At 47.7% G+C, this 16,534-nt stretch overlaps 1 protein-coding gene across 2 annotated transcripts in view; it reads right to left on the bottom strand.

Moving 5' to 3' along the window:
- Window positions 1-1,187: 1,187 nt before the first annotated feature.
- The window catches only part of MMP14 (matrix metallopeptidase 14), a 74,463-nt gene continuing 59,116 nt past the window's right edge, over window positions 1,188-16,534 (bottom strand). For both annotated transcript variants that reach the window (XM_075319323.1, XM_075319315.1), the window contains exons 2-10: window positions 10,777-10,925; window positions 9,338-9,460; window positions 8,945-9,252; window positions 8,595-8,762; window positions 8,191-8,345; window positions 7,930-8,068; window positions 7,637-7,787; window positions 7,444-7,559; window positions 1,188-3,415 (exon numbers count right to left, since the gene is read on the bottom strand). In XM_075319323.1, coding sequence (XP_075175438.1) covers window positions 3,096-3,415; window positions 7,444-7,559; window positions 7,637-7,787; window positions 7,930-8,068; window positions 8,191-8,345; window positions 8,595-8,762; window positions 8,945-9,252; window positions 9,338-9,460; window positions 10,777-10,925 — 1,629 coding nt within the window. In that variant the 3' untranslated portion in view covers window positions 1,188-3,095. The remainder of the gene's footprint in view (window positions 3,416-7,443; window positions 7,560-7,636; window positions 7,788-7,929; window positions 8,069-8,190; window positions 8,346-8,594; window positions 8,763-8,944; window positions 9,253-9,337; window positions 9,461-10,776; window positions 10,926-16,534) is intronic.

Raw genomic sequence — 16,534 nt, 5'->3', positions numbered from 1 at the left:
GCTGGGAGTGTGCACTTTCAGCCCATATTATATATATAATTGTATTTCTGAACATGTTTTTGTAAACAGCTAAAATAACAAAACTTGTGTCACTGTCCAAATATTTCTGGCCCTGACTGTAAGTGATATTTCCATTTTGCTATTGAGTTACAATGGTCGTTTTCACAACTGACAATAGAAATTTCAGCCCTACTGATCGTCACCTGCATTTTAGAAATGAAGACAAACAGTAAATTATCGACATCATGTCAATAACAAAGTGGCTGTTTTTACTTTTATTTACTAAGAAGTGAATACAGAAGTGACAACCAATATTCCTTCTGTCACGGCTGTCTCCTTGTTTTTTTTGGAGGCTAGTGGCAACTTGAGAACTAGAGCCTTCTTATCTCTATATGGGATTTTGCTTTTATATGTTGTTTCGTTTCCTTTGGTCCTGAAGTAGATAAATGTCCGGTTTTCTGCTAGCAGCTCTCCTGCAGTTAAGGTCAGCTGCACATGCTCGGTAGCCATGTCCCCTTGTGTTTAAATAGCTAGGTCTCCCAGCAAGCTTTGGTGACTATACAAAACCATATTTTGTGCAAGTCGCCTTGGTGGAAGGAGCTGCTGTGGATTCTCCTGAAGTCGTATCCTCTCCATTTTGGTTGTTTATCCCGTTTGTCTTCCCTACCCTCTTGTCTTATTAGTGCAGTGGTGGGTTTAGTGAATCTCACCGGCCTCTTACTAGTCAGGGCATTTATAGAATTTCCCAAGATCTCCTGCTCGGCAACAGTTGCGGAGAAGGTATAGAGACTGGCTAGGAGATTAGGGACAGCTACAGGTGAGGATAGGAGGTGTCCATCTAGGGCGCAATGTTGTTATTGTGTCCACCTTGACTGTGCGGTTTTTGATGTGTGCTTTCCATTGTGCGTCAGACTTGAGTTGGTCTGAAAACGCTCGCTACACTTGTTGCGTGACACCTACACTTCCTATTTTTTTCCATTATTAAAAAAAGCTGGACCTAACCAAAAGGTGCACTACCAGTCAGTACAGAGGCTGGAATAATGTAAAGGTTTTTCATTTTTTTGAAGAGCTGGGTGATGATGTAGAGATGTGTCACTGTAATTGTGTCACTCTTTAGCGTCACTGCTTGCTTGAAATCGTAGGAAACCTACAAAATCAATACACAGAAAAATGAAATGCACGTAGTCACTTTTTTTTGTAATTTTATATTTCTAGTGTTACAAAACCACTGGTTCATAACAAAAAGGTTTTAGGTGATTTTATAAAAGACGGTAAAAAACATAAAAACCACAAATTTTGTCCACATGAAAGAAGCTTTAATTTGACCAATAAGGTGGGTCCCCAATCCCCTCCATAAATTAGGGTAAACCATAAAGTGATACGCATTTCAGCACCATATAGGGCAGTAATTGAGGTTACTCAATATTATAAGGCACTTGGCGTTAGGTTAGAAAGGGCAAGTGCTTCTCTCCAACCCCCAAACACTGTGCAAGCTCTGACCCCCATTGTCTATGCTTGAGAGGAGGAGGGGTGAGGGAGTCGCCAACTCATTGCAGGAGGGATGAGTGGAGCAGAATCCAGACAGGATCTATTGTGATCCACTCACCCCTCTGGCGGTGGACAAGTGGGAAATGCAAAGCGGCCTGACCTGCAGGAGCTGCCTCATTATCAAATAATAATAATTATAATAATAATCAAAATATAAAGATATAGAGAAAGACCGGAAACAAGCAAATGTGACCCCCTCCCCAACCCCCTGATCGTACCATGTGATCTGCCCTTCTTTACCTGACGCAGCCAGAACCCTCCCCCTGCAGAGCTGTGATTAACCCCTTCCCTGCCTACGACACTTGCAGAGCAATGATTTTCTCCCTTTCCAGCTACAGGTTTGTTAAGAACCATGATGTACCCCATCAAATTCAGAGACCTGCAAGCAGCCATTGATTAACCCCCATCTAGGATGGAGGCATGGGAGACAGGCCAAAGTCTGTCTCCGCCAGATACCTGCAAAGGCGTTTCAGAGCAGTGATTACCCCTTCCATCACAGAAAACCAGCAATGCGATGTGTCTGCCAGGACCTGTAAAACAGTAACTAATGTCTGGTAGCAATACCAGCAGATAACCCTGAGAGTTAAACATTTCCGTCTAATATTGAACAGTATACAGGGGGTGGTGGAGGGCAGAGAAGGCCTTATAATACACAATGGATGGGGAGATACAGGGCACTTTCAGGGCAGTTTGGAAGCTACTGATACTGACCTTACACTTGTCCCTTCCTTTCTCTTCAGAGATTCCTGCTCTGCACAACTTGCTAAACTCTTCCCACTTTCTCTAGGTCACATATCATAGACAGTACTTTATATTCAACAAGGCTAAAAATCAACGTCCTCAACACACAGGCAATATTTGGTCCCAAATGATACTATTAGTTTATCATAATTAAAGTTTGAGGCGATTTGTAGGTCACAACACAGCTGTGACGATATTTTCCAACTGAAGAATATAGTCTAATGTACATTATTTCGATACAAAGAAATCTATTGGCATTATGACACAGAAGCCACAACCTCTTGGCATGTAGACATAGCTCACATGGTCAGACAGGTGGCTCTCCCCCACTCACAGTGTACTTTCCTGTACCCATCCAAAGTCAAGGTGGCAGTTTACATATATTATCCCTTGCATGATAGACCTATTTTCTACAAAAGGGTGGTGGCGTGATCTGAAAGGGTATAAAAACCCTACAATCTGTCAGAAACTTGTATCTTTGTGCGTTTTCTGACCTTTGGAGGGCGTCCATCTCTGCTCTGAATTTTGCAAGTGGTGGCTGTACCAAGAGCACTGCCTGACCGATAGCCGAAGAAATCTAATATATGTACCCCCTGCAATAACCGTTATGGAAGACAAAGATCCAAGTTGGCAGTGAAGGGGTTAAACATAGCAATGTCCACCACATAAAAGTGGCATAGTTGGTGTAAACGGATTTTGTCCCTTCCCAGGAGACTGATACTGCTCCCCATGATATCTGTGTGTGAGGGGCATGTGGGAGGGCAGGAGAGATTGTCATGGGGGGCAGGGTCCAGATCCATGAGGTCTCACACTTTGTCCAGCAAGGAGCGTTGCCAATATAGAAGCCTCTTGGGGGTGCCATACTGCCTGAAGATTAAGACAGCCAGTCCAAGGAACAAGACACAAAGCAAGAGGAGGACAGGAACTACAACAGCTGCTGTGCTCACTCCTCCATTGGCTTCATCAACTTCAATGATCACCACTTCCTTATCAGTATCATCGGGTTGGCGGACAACACTGCAGCCCAACCAGTCCTGTAGGAAAGACTTTGGGAATCCTGTTTCTGTCTTCAGCTGCTGGTTATTAAACTTCCAATACTTATTACCCTTATAGAAGTACGTAAAGTCTGAAAAACAGAAGAAAGTAGGATGTTTAAATGAATGAAATTGGTCAATGTCTTAAAAAGGTGCAACTTTATGTCCTGAGTCAAGTACAAAACAAGTCTATGCTTCAGACTGCGCTCTCTTAATCCAAATAATAGTTTCGCCACACAAAAATCAATATTCTACAGATGGCACAACATACATGAAATGTTTTTTTTACTTAGCTATAGTTCCCTCTGTCTCTAGTTGTCAAAGAAGTAAGAAATGGCTACGGTAGACGCCTCATTTACAGCCACAATCTCTGTTAAACTGTATAACGATCCCGTCGTCTGTGTCTCGTAAGACACTGATTGGCTGACAGAAGACCCCAACCTGTGGATATATGTTCATAGGTGGGAAAACCTCTTCTGTGTAATGTTACGTCATCACAACAGGTTGTTGTCCACCAAGAACATGGGTGATTGCAAATACTTAAAACATAGCTGGAATACTAAATCTATTGTGAGATTCCGGGAAGATATATAGATCACTTCAACACCATCTGTCATTGTTTTAAGAATTAATATCAGCATAACCACAAAACAATTTTATGATCTTTCAGGAGGTTACAACAGCTCTTGTAAATGGTTGGCGCACTACCATTTGAAACCCTAGACGTCAATGATTTATCAAATATTATAAGAACACTGATTCAATATCATGCGTTTTCTGATTTGTGACCTCTTATTCCATAAAAATTTAGTTCACTGTCAATTTTAACAGTTGTTACATTTTCCGGTGATGGGCATTCAACACTTCATCTGGTGATACACTAGAAGAGGATCTAATGTGCATGGATCCATCTCAACTGCCTCCCCATAACAAGAAAGAGTGGCCTGTTGATATAGTTCTACATAAAAAAAAAAGTAGCAACAGCATCTATAATCGGAAAAAAGAATCGTCCGCTTTACTACTTCATCACAAATACTGGGAGACAGCAGCGTTCCAACCCCGACAAACAGATGGGCCTTTGTCAAGCCACAACAGTAGATATGCAAAAGTGTCTTGCAAAAGTATTCATACTTTGTCAGCTTTTGCACATTTTTTCACGTGACCCCACAAACTGAAATGTATTTTATGCTAAATGCCAACAGAAAATAGCAAATGTTTTGGAAGTGTAAAGGAAATGATACAGGGTTTTCTAAATATTTTAAAAGTATAAAACTGAAAATTGTGATATGCATTTGTATTCAGCCCCCTTAATCTGATGCCCCTAAATAAAAACCTGAGTGACCATTTGACTCCAGAAGTCACATGATTAGTAAATTGAGTCCACCTGTGTGTAGACTATTCTCAGTATAAGGCCTAAGCCACATGGCGAGAAAATCGGTGCGAGTGGAGTGCGATAAAACATCGCATTCCCCTCGGACCAATTCTAGCCTGTGTGTCAGCACACATGAGCGATTATTTTCTCAGCCCTAATCGGACCGAGAAAACAATCGCGGCATGCTGCGATTGTAAGGTGAGACTCTTTTCTCTCGCACCCATTCAAGTGAATGGGGCGAAAGAAAATTCGCACTGCACTCGCGGTACTCCGGTGTACCGCGCGTGCAGAGCGAGAATCACAATAGCCAGCAACGGAGGAGAGAGGGAGAGAAATCCCTTCCTCCCCTCTTCCGTGCCAGCCCGACCCTCTGCAGTGCTAGTCTGCCCCTCCGCATCGCCGGCCCGCCCCCCGCAGCTGAGGTCCGCTCGCAGGGTCGGACCTCAGATTCAGCCACACTCGCATGACACTCGGCTCCTGCTGTGCTGCCAGTCTCATGCGAGCATAGAAGTAGTGCCCCGTGTGGCCCCAGCCTAACTACAGCTGTCCTGTGAAGGCCTCAGATATTTGTTTGAGAACATTAGGGATCAAAAAGCATTTAAAAAAAAACAAGGAAAGTCCACACAAGTAACCCTGTTAGAGGCTACAAAAGACTAGAGATTGGGGTGTAGGTTCAGCTTCTAGCAGGATAATGACCCGCAACATACTGCCAGAGCTACAATGGAATGGTTTGTAGCAGGGTGCATTCATTGGCCCAGTCAAAGACCAGACCGAAGTCCCATTGAGAATCTGTAACAAGACCTGTAAATTGCTGTTCACAGACGCCTCCATCCAATTTCACTAAGCTAGAGCTATTTTGCAAAAAATAATGGGTAAAAATATCAGTCTCTAAATGTGCAAAACTGGTAGAGCCATACCCCTAAAGACTTGCCGCACTAATTGCAGCAAAAGTTGTCCTACCCTGTATCATTTTCTTTACACTCCACAAATACTGGCTACTTAGAGTTGGTATATCACATAAGATCTCAATAAAATACATCTGTCGCCAGGTTTGTGCCATCTAATCTGAGAGCAGCATAACGTAGGGGCAGGGACCCTGATTCCTGATGTTTCACTCACTAGGCTGCTTAGTGTAATCACTGGTGAATCAGCAGGAGATTATCATTAGAGAACTACTTAGCATGCTGCCAGAAAGTCCAGCATATTCATGAGGTCTGTATAACTGCTAGATCTGCAGCAGAGAAAACATTGATTTTATCAAAATGACAACAAACAGCTATGTAAGTGACACATCGCTGGAATCAGAGTCTCTGCCTCTACACTATGCTGCTCTCAGATGGGAGAGCAAAAACCTGGTGACAGATTCCCTTTACAATTGTTGGTGTAACATGAAAAAACTGTGGTAAAGTTCATAGGGAATGAATATTTTTGCAAGGCACTTAAAGGGAACCTGTCAGCAGGTTCCTTTTGTCACGTGATAGGGGCGTGTTCAAAATACTATCACGTGACAAAAGGGACGTCATCCCTGGAAGCAGCCCATACAGTCTAGCATCTACACTGAGCACAGTGTGACCGCTGGAGAGGTTTGCGCGCTCACGAGATTATGTGCGGGTACTTGCTGATAACAATCACAGCCCCGCCCATAATCACTTGTCTGCGCACACGTCACCAGCGGTCACACTGCTCAGTCCCGTGAGACTGGCACTGGGCATGCGCGGGGATGGCTGGAGCAGTGGGCGGTGCATCAGCTATGGAAAGGAGCGATGGGGGCGGCATACAGGACCAGGGGGCAGAATAACGGACGCCAGAAAGCCCGCCCCCGTGTCACATTTACAGAATCTGCATACAAAAAGGTACCACTTTATAAACTCTTTATTTTGGTCTCACATGGGGCACAATAATAACAGGGACCTTTCTAGAATGCAGCCCAGGAGCTGCAGAGGGGGAATCTTTTAGGTTTTGGGCGAAATTTCTGCTGACAGGTTCCCTTTAAGTTAAACCTCCAACCACCAACAGCAAACATAAATTAACCAGCCAACCACCCTGACGCTTTTTTCCCCTTAGAGTAAGGGGTACTTTGCATGTTGCGACATCGCTACTGCGATATAGTCGTGGTCAAATCGAAAGTGATGCACATCCGGCGCCGGTAACGACGACGCAACGTGTAAATCCTAGATGTGCCGATAAACGATCGCAAAAGCGTCGTAAATCGGTGATCTGTGTAGTGTCGGACATTTCCATAATGTCGCACCAATAGGAGATACGATGTTGTTCCTCGTTCCTGCGGCAGCACACATCACTGTGTGTGAAGCCGCAGGAGCGAGGAACATCTCCTTACCTGCCTCCACCGGCTATGCGGAAGAAAGGAGGTGGGCAGGATGTTTACGTCCTGCTCATCTCCGCCCCTCTGCTTCTATTGGCCACCTGCCGTGTGACGTCGCTGTCACGCCACACGACCGCCCCCTTAGGCCAGAGCGACGTCGCAGGGCAGGTAAGTGCGTGTGAAGCTGCTGTAATGATAATGTTCGCTACGGCAGCTATCACAAGATATAGCATGTGCGACGGGGGCGGGGACTATCGCGCTCGGCATCGCTATCATCGGCTAGCAATGTCGCAGCGTGCAAAGTACCCCTAAGTTCTGGCAGAGAAGTCATGAAGCAGTTTGACTTTCTTTTCTCTCTTGAGAAATCCAAACCCACTATGCCAATCCAAGCATTTTTGTTGTTATACTTATAATATTTCCCGCACCTCCATTTTTTCCATTGTATGCCGCTCTAATAGAGTCAGGGATTCCTTCCCACACTTTGATTGGTTTTGGGTAATCCTCATCTACTTCTCTCATCTCCTCATTGAATCTGTAATACCTGAAATAAAAGAAAGTGTGTGAATAAGGGGCGTACTTTTTAAATGCTGTAAGTGATTTATATAAATCATTATTTACTTGTTTCCTCTGAAGAAGTAGGTCTTTCCGTTAGGCATCCAGTAGAGTGCAGCATCAATTCTATCAGTCGGTAATCCTCTACCCATCTCCTTCAATGACTTGGGATATCCAGGCTCAAGGATGGCTTCAGTAAACACCCAATACTTATCCCCTAAATATACAGAAATAGACACAAGACTTTTAAAATTGTGTCAAAGTATATTAAATGAGCTGCATTTCAGAATTAAAAGTTTTCGAAAAAAAGTTTCCATTTTTAATGCGTAACAGAAGAAAGTTGGCCTTTTCATAATTACCCTTGAAAAAGACAAACTTTCCATCATGTCTTTCATATGCTGCATTGATAGAACTTGGAAGTCCACGCCAGAATTGTCCAATGGGCAGTGGGTACCCATCCATTACTCGATTATTTTGTAAACGCCAGAACCAACGTTCCTACAATGATATAACTTAGTAAGCAAGAAGAAAAGACCCCTTGATTGAAGAATAAAGCACACAGAGATTGGTAGACTACTTAAGATTTTACATCCAAAAAAAAACAATAAAAATGAACTGACCTTGAAGACAAACATCTCTCCCCTTAAAACAGCAATAGTATCAAAATTGCCTTGACAAATATCTGGTCCATAAGGCACATTGGGATTGTCAGGAACATTTGGCTGCCGTGGAGTAGGAGGAGCAGGTGCACGTGTTGGTGGTCCTTCACCATGGCCTAATAAAATGTAAAAGAATTATATTACGAGAAGAGTCTTGTCTTGTAGCCCTGCTGCTAGTCTTTTCTGGTATACAGTAAAACATTGAATTAAAATCAAGACATGGAATGTAAAAACATTCCACCTCATTTAGGTATTTAACACCTCAATTTTATTTTAAAGGATATATTATTAATACTTTACACTTAGGGTATGCCTCATTTTCTATTCATCAAATAAACTTTCATGCTTGTCCAACAGACTCTTACCACTTCCATAGATCAGCTGGATACCAATGCGGTCATCATCTGGTAGCTGAAAGTTCTGAGTGTCCATCCATTGATAGAATGGAGCCATAATGGCTGATGGGTCACTAGAATGTTCTAGACCCAAGGCATGGCCTAGTTCATGGACAGCCACAAGAAACAAGTCATTGCCTAGTAGAAAAAAAGAACACAAGAATGACCCATTAGTAGATTTTAATGTCTGAAATCTTGTTTCCTTTTCTACATTTGTCTCGTTGATGTATATATTGTTATTTGTTCACAACATAAATTTCCTTCTTCAGAAAATATAGACATCTAAAGACTTTATTATAACCATTTGTCTTTTGTCTTACCATCTAGATCATCATTCTTGGATGTCCATGGTTCTGCCGAATCAAAGTGTGTATCTCCACCGATGCCTGGACCAGGAAAGTATGCGTGTGCCAAAAAGCCACCTTCTCCATCAAAAGGGGTGCTATCCCCATGGAACCCCTCAGCAAAGAATAGCATTATGTCAGCATGCTTAGCATGACCATCCTTTATATCCACATATCGAACTTCACGGAAATGCAGTGGGGTTACACTCTGCCATACTGCAAAAGCTCTTCGGATAGCCTCGTATGTCTCATATTCACCCACTTTTGGAGTATAGTTTTGTATGCTAGGAGTAAACAGTTATATAGTGTTAAAAACCAGGACAGCACCTACAGTAATTGTAGACAAATCTGGCATTGTTTGGCACATACCAGAAAGTGATGTCCCGATGCTGCCATTTCAGACCCTGAATAGCGTATCTTTTTCTCCTTACGTTTGCCTTAATTTCAGCACCAAATTTATCTGGCACACCACAACGTGGCTTCTTCATTGCTCTGAAAATGAAATGAAAATGAAATTCTGATTAATAAGTTATTGCTGTGAGAACATGGGAACGTCGCATTGAAGTGTATGTATACTTGGAGGAGGAACAGGTAATAATGGATGCCGCAAGCTAACAGTAGCCAGAGAGTTCAATAGGTAATAATGGATGCCACAAGCTAACATTAGTAGCCAGAGAGTTCACCAAACAGTAAAGGGTACTTTACACGCTGCGACATCGCTAGTGAATGCTAGCGATGTCGAGCGCGATAGCACCCGCTCCCGTCGTTCGTGCGACATTTGGTGATCGCTGCCGTAGCTACAGCAGCGTCACACGCACATACCTCTTTAGCGACGACCGCCGAACAATCACTCCTTCAAGGGGGAGATGCGTTCGTCGTCATAGCGGCGTCACTAAGCGGCCGGCCAATAGAAGCGGAGGGGCGGAGATGACCGGGACGTAACATCCCGCCCACCTCCTTCCTTTCGCATTGCCGGTGGACGCAGGTAAGGAGATGTTCGTCGCTCCTGTGGTGTCACACATAGCGATGTGTGCTGACGCAGGAATGAGGAACAACATCGCTACATACGAGACAACGATTTTTGGTGTTTGGATGACCTCTCCAAAACCAACGATTTTTGTCTCTTTTGCGATTGTTTAAGATCGCTCGTACGTGTTACATGCTGCGATGTCTCTAACGAAGCCGGATGTGCGTCACAAACACCGTGACCCCGACGATAAATCGGTAGCGATGTTGCAGCTTGTAAAGTACCCCTAAGTCTATGATTTTGACAGCTTTAGTATTCTGTGAAATCATCCTAATCCTTGTTAGTGCTTTTATTTTCTTCTCGGAGTTTATCCGACTTGCTGTTTGCTTTACCGCTAGCTTTCTTTTGCTATAGATATGAGATACCTTTTAATTGTGGAAATACATCTTTAACTATGCAACAGAAAGCATTGCCTGGATTACAAGTCTCCTTATGCTAGCTTGGTGATCTCCACAAGAAGAAACAAAACCCACTAGATCTCTATCAACGTTTTCTTAGTCGGCCATCCAGTACCCTACTCTGCACTTATGAGGTGCAGGGACCCCAAAACAGCTGTCTGAATATGGCCGTCTTTTGCTTTTGGAAATTCTCTGGATTGGCTGAATCTCCTATGACACGGTTTGTTTCTGCAATAGATGGCACTGGAAATCTACTTTTCATTACACTCCTTTTTCTTATACCTTTTCCCGGGATGCTTTAACAGTCTCTTTACACAAGCTCAGTACACTAGAAGGAGAAACAGTACCCCTCTCTAGTATTAAAACACTGTTAGTTTCAATACCTTTCTGTATCACTGTCCAACTTGCCAGTCACAGTCAATCCATAGAACTTCTGCATAGTAGCAATTGCTTCAGTCATAGACTGTGGAGAGCGTAATGTGTGAGTACGGAGGTCTCCTGGAGGCAAATAACCATATTGTTGTAGCCATCCCTAAAGGCAGAGAGGAAAGGAAAATACGGTTAGACTAATGTGTTTTAGTATATGATTCATAATGAGGGTTTTTATCAGCAGTCAGGTTTCCATTTTCTGTTCCATTAATGAAACAAAAACAAATAATAATGGCCCTATACTATAGATGGACCACATTGGCTCCAGATGGACAATAATGATAATTTACTATAATAATAATTTTTATTTCTATAGCGCCAACATATTCCGCAGCACTTTACAATTCAGAGGGGACATATATAGACAATATGAGGCATTCCATAATAACAAATTGAATAGATACCAAGAAGACCGAGGGTCCTGCTTACAAGCTTACAGTCTATGAGGAGTTACAATAATGGTATAATGGGATATGTTGGTTCTTCACAAAAGTGTGCCATTTCCAGCTTTTTTGGCATAATCTGCAACAGAGGCTCCTACCAGAACCTCCAAGGCAGATGTAGATCTAGCCTAACTATTGCAAAGATTTACAAGAAAGAAAATATAATATTGAGGATCTCTGAATGATCCAATGTTGTCCTTAATGACTGATGATGATAATATAATCCACCTGTGTGTAATCTAGGCTCCGTATAAATGCACCTGCTCTGTGATAGTCTCAGTGTTCTGTTTAAAGCACAGAGAGCATCATGAAGACCAAAGAACACAACAGGCAGGTCCGTGATACTGGGTTTGGGCTGCTTTTCTATTATCCCAAACATAAAGCAAAATCTACAATGGAATGGTTCACAAATAAACGTATCCAGGTGTTAGAATTATCGCGGGCGGAGGAGGGGACGCTGCGCTCTCCCACTGCTCGGGTCCGGCTGCCGCTGCTGCTGCGGCCTCTGCTGCTCGGTGGCTCGAGCGATGGGCCGGATCCCAGGGACTCGAGCGGCGCTCCTCGCCCGTGAGTGAAAAGGGGGGGAATTGGTTTGGGGGATTTATTGTCCGTGACGCCACCCACGGTTGTGGTGATTGTGTGGACACCACCGCTGCTCTGTATGGGGATCCCGGGAGCAGTGACAGGGAGCAGCTTTGTTGTTATTTCTCCCCTCCGTGGGTAGGGGGTTGGTTGTCCCGGGGCCCGGTGATGGGGTAGGGATGGATGGCAGGCCGGGTGCGGGGCCTGGTGAGGTGCAGGGTCGCAGGGGCAACGCTGTGCCGTACGGCATGGTGGTACTCACTCAGCCTGAGACGTTGACACAGTTCTCGGTAAAACACACGGCTGGAAAGACGGTTCCCACGGACGGCTGCTGTTGCTTTTCCCCGGTAGTTAACGGTGACTGTCTCTTTCCCTGCACCTGAGTTCAATGTTGGTAGCGATGGGTTCCCACCGGTAACCCGCTCCCCGACTTGGATATGGGCCGGAGGAGCCCCTCTTTGCCCACAGGCGCTGGCCCTGAGAAACTGGTGCCTTGGCGGTGGCGGTGTCTCTCTCATACGGTTGGACGGTTGCCTTCAATCGGGACTTAGTTGTTTGAAGACCCGGAGGTCCCCTTCACTGACGGATTTGGCAAATTCACGGCGACTCCAAGCCTTGGCGGGATCCGAAAGGCCCCTGCCAATGGTGCTGGCTTCTCTTTGTATACCGATCCGGTACCGCCGGGCCACCACCCGTCCACGGTCCTTTCGGCAGCCTCCGATCAGCCTCCACTGCAGACGGTCACCGCCGTCTACTAACCTTGCTGTCTCTGTCCGGGGCACACACCCGGACGCTCTCAGACTCTTTAGCTGTCACTTTACTCCTCTCACTTGCTCCTCTACCACTCAACTCTTCTCATTTCCTCCTCCAAACTCTAACTTCCACTGCCTGGTTTTCCCGCCTCCAGGACTGTGAACTCCTCGGTGGGCGGAGCCAACCGCCTGGCCCACCCCCTGGTGTGGACATCATCCCCTGGAGGAAGGCAACAAGGATTTCTGGTCTAGCTTAGGTGTACCTAACCGGGGTGTAGGGTGTGGTGATGTCAGTACCTGTGACCCCTGGCTTGCCCAGGGCGTCACATTCCCCCTTAGCAAAATGCAGACCGTCCAACACCGGTTTTATTTTTCTGAAAAAGATAAAAAATGGTAACACATACAAGTAGAAGAACATCATCCCACAACGGGAGGCACTTTTCTTAAACGTTGCAAACGGTTTTAAACGGTTACGGCTTCCGCTCTCACCCACCCAAGTAACCTGGCCCTGATGCTGCCCCTAAGAAACAGGCAGCACCCCTTGACCCCAGTCCAGCACAAAGTTACCCGAGCGAGATCTGTCCTTTCCAGGGGACCCACGTCCATAGGGAGCCCCTGGAACCCCCAGAGGGTAGCCACCGGTTCCTGTGGTGGCTGGGCCCCAGCCTGCTCCACTGCGGGCCCTCCCTCCAATCTGCCTCTCCGGAGGCGGCAATGGTGGAAGCTGCAACAACAACATTTTTATTTACATTCCACAAGTTTGTGGTTGCCCTGCAAGTTCTCGGGCCTGTTCATAAAGAGTTCTTTATGCAACTTTAAACGGTCCCCACGGGGACAACGGTGCCGGCAACGACCGGTTCAATCAAGCAGGCTAATCAGGTTAACTTCGGTTGATCACTCATTTTCATTTTCAAAAACTCTCAAAACTTTAAAACTTTTAACACACATGGATGGTCCCAACGGGGACGGTGCAACGGTGCTCCGCTGCTCTACTCAGAGTCCTCGGCATCACTTTGGGGAAGGGGTGCCGTGCTCACACGGGCTTCCTGGCTGCCCCTCAGCTTTGCATCCAGCGCAAACCACCCCCTCTCCCCGCAGTGCCGGGTGTATTGTACAAGGTCCCCTGGCATCAGGTTGCGGCCTGGGTGTTCTTCTGGCAGGTGAGCATTCACATCCCGCCGGGCTATGAACACTTCGGCCTCCAGGCCCGGTTCATACATGAATCCATAGCCCCGGCGGACATCAAACCGCCTCACCTGCCCCTCGTACAGTGGGCCCCGGGCACGAAAAGTTGCCTGACGGAGATTCTCTTTTTCCCGGATTGCACGGGCCACCAACTCCGCCTTCTTCCTTTCCCTCTCCTTGATTTCCAGGCCCAACGGTACCGGCTCCCTGTCCCAGTACGGCGCTGCTGCGAGCTCCGGCGCACGGGTCGGGCCCCGCGAGACCTGTTGGACACTGCCCACTGCTAGTGATCTGGGCGGCAGGTCCCGCGGTTACTTGGCCTTGGACGCCGCCTTGCAGCGGCAACCCGGCGCAACCTCAGCCGAGGTGTGGGGGATGGGCACAGGGGCTTTCCTCTGCTGGGCCTTCGGCACGGAGCGGGCTATCGGCTCTGGCTCGGAGAACTTCTCGGGGGACGCCTCCGGTTCCGGCTTCAGAGCTTTCCAAGGGAGCACCTCCGGTCGACTACGGGCTCCGGCTACAGGTCGGCCCGCCGAGGCGGGCATGCTGGGTATCGCTACCGTTTGCGGTGGCAGCGGGCCTAGTGGCGGGGTCACGGCTTCCGGGATGGGTGGCGAGGGAGGCAGCAGGATTAGAGGGTTTAGACCGGGTCCCGCAGCCGCGATGACCGGCCCTTCAAGGGCATCGGGGCGTGGGTTACTCACCCTCCCTTCCGCAGCTTCCTCCTCGCATCTCCACACGGCCGCTATGACCTCCGCCATGTCGGTCTCCCACTCCTCCATGAGGAGCTGCATTTTGACCTGCAGCCTCTGGTAGAGCTGCGCAGTCCGGATCTCCACCCACGCCGTGGTTCCAGGCGCGGGGGCTACGGTGCTTCGGGACGGCATCCACATGTTGCTGGCGGCCTCTCCCAGGAACAAGATGGCTGCAGAGTCCTGGCGTCCCTGCCTTTATAGCCGCGGCTACATGCGACCAGTCGCCATTTCGTCCCCCTTAGCCTCTTTCCGGCCCCTCCTCTATCGGGGCGGGGTTTTGGCCTTCGCGCCTCCACTACTCGAGGAGACGCTCGAGCGGGAACTTTTCGCGCCAAAGATGGCGGCTTCTGAAGTTTTTCGGCCGGACACCTCCGGCGGTAACAAGGCGCACCTCTACCCGACGGCAGAGCGGTAAGATCCTGTTCGTGACGCCAAGTTGTCGCAGGCGGAGGAGGGGACGCTGTGCTCTCCCACTGCTCGGGTCCGGCTGCCGCTGCTGCTGCGGCCTCTGCTGCTCGGTGGCTCGAGCGATGGGCCGGATCCCGGGGACTCGAGCGGCGCTCCTCGCCCGTGAGTGAAAAGGGGGGGAATTGGTTTTGGGGATTTTTTGTCCGTGACGCCACCCACGGTTGTGGTAATTGTGTGGACACCACCGCTGCTCTGTATGGGGATCCCGGGAGCGGTGACAGGGAGCAGCTTTGTTGTTATTTCTCCCCTCCGTGGGTAGGGGGTTGGTTGTCCCGGGGCCCGGTGATGGGGTAGGGATGGATGGCAGGCCGGGTGCGGGGCCTGGTGAGGTGCAGGGTCGCGGGGGCAGCGCTGTGCCGTACGGCACGGTGGTACTCACTCAGCCTGAGACGTTGACACAGTTCTCGGTAAAACACACGGCTGGAAAGACAGTTCTCACGGATGACTGCTGTTGCTTTTCCCCGGTAGTTAACGGTGACTGTCTCTTTCCCAGCACCTGAGTTCAATGTTGGTAGCGATGGGTTCCCACCGGTAACCCGCTCCCCGACTTGGATATGGGCCGGAGGAGCCCCTCTTTGTCCGCAGGCGCTGGCCCTGAGAAACTGGTGCCTTGGCGGTGGCGGTGTCTCTCTCATACGGTTGCCTTCAATCGGGACTTAGTTGTTTGGAGACCCGGAGGTCCTCTTCACTGACGGATTTGGCAAATTCACGGCGACTCCAAGCCTTGCCGGGATCCGAAAGGCCCCTGCCAATGGTGCTGGCTTCTCTTTGTATACCGGTCCGGTACCGCCGGGCCACCACCCGTCCACGGTCCTTTCGGCAACCTCCGATCAGCCTCCACTGCAGACGGTCACCGCCGTCTGCTAACCTTGCTGTCTCTGTCCGGGGCACACACCCGGACGCTCTCAGGCTCTTTAGCTGTCACTTTACTCGTCTCACTTGCTCCTCTACCACTCAACTCTTCTCACTTCCTCCTCCAAACTCTAACTTCCACTGCCTGGTTTTCCCACCTCCAGGACTGTGAACTCCTCGGTGGGCGGAGCCAACTGCCTGGCCCACCCTCTGGTGTGGACATCAGCCCCTGGAGGAAGGCAACAAGGATTTCTGGTCTAGCTTAGGTGTACCTAACCGGGGTGTAGGGTGTGGTGATGTCAGTACCTGTGACCCCTGGCTTGCCCAGGGCGTCACAGAATGGCCAAGTCAAAGTCCAGACCTGAATCCAATCGGGAATCTGTGGAAAGAGCTGAAAACTGCTGTTCACAAACGCTCTCCATCCAACCTCACTCAGCGCCAGCTATTTGCAAAGGGCAAGAATTTCAGTCTCTCGATATGCAAAACTGACAGACACATACCCCAAGTGACTTGCAGCTGTAATCGCAGCAAAAGGTGGCACTACAAAGTATTAACTTAAAGGGGACGAATAATATTGTACGCCCCACTTTTCAGTTTATTATTTTTTATAAAAGATTAAAATAAGCAATAAATATCGTTCGACTTCACAATTGTGTCCCACTTATTGTTGATTCT

Source organism: Anomaloglossus baeobatrachus, chromosome 1 (assembly GCF_048569485.1).
Source record: "Anomaloglossus baeobatrachus isolate aAnoBae1 chromosome 1, aAnoBae1.hap1, whole genome shotgun sequence".
Classification (NCBI taxonomy): Eukaryota; Metazoa; Chordata; class Amphibia; order Anura; family Aromobatidae; genus Anomaloglossus; species Anomaloglossus baeobatrachus.
Note: the sequence above shows the minus strand (reverse complement) of the source record. Positions and strands in the feature narration are given on the sequence as shown.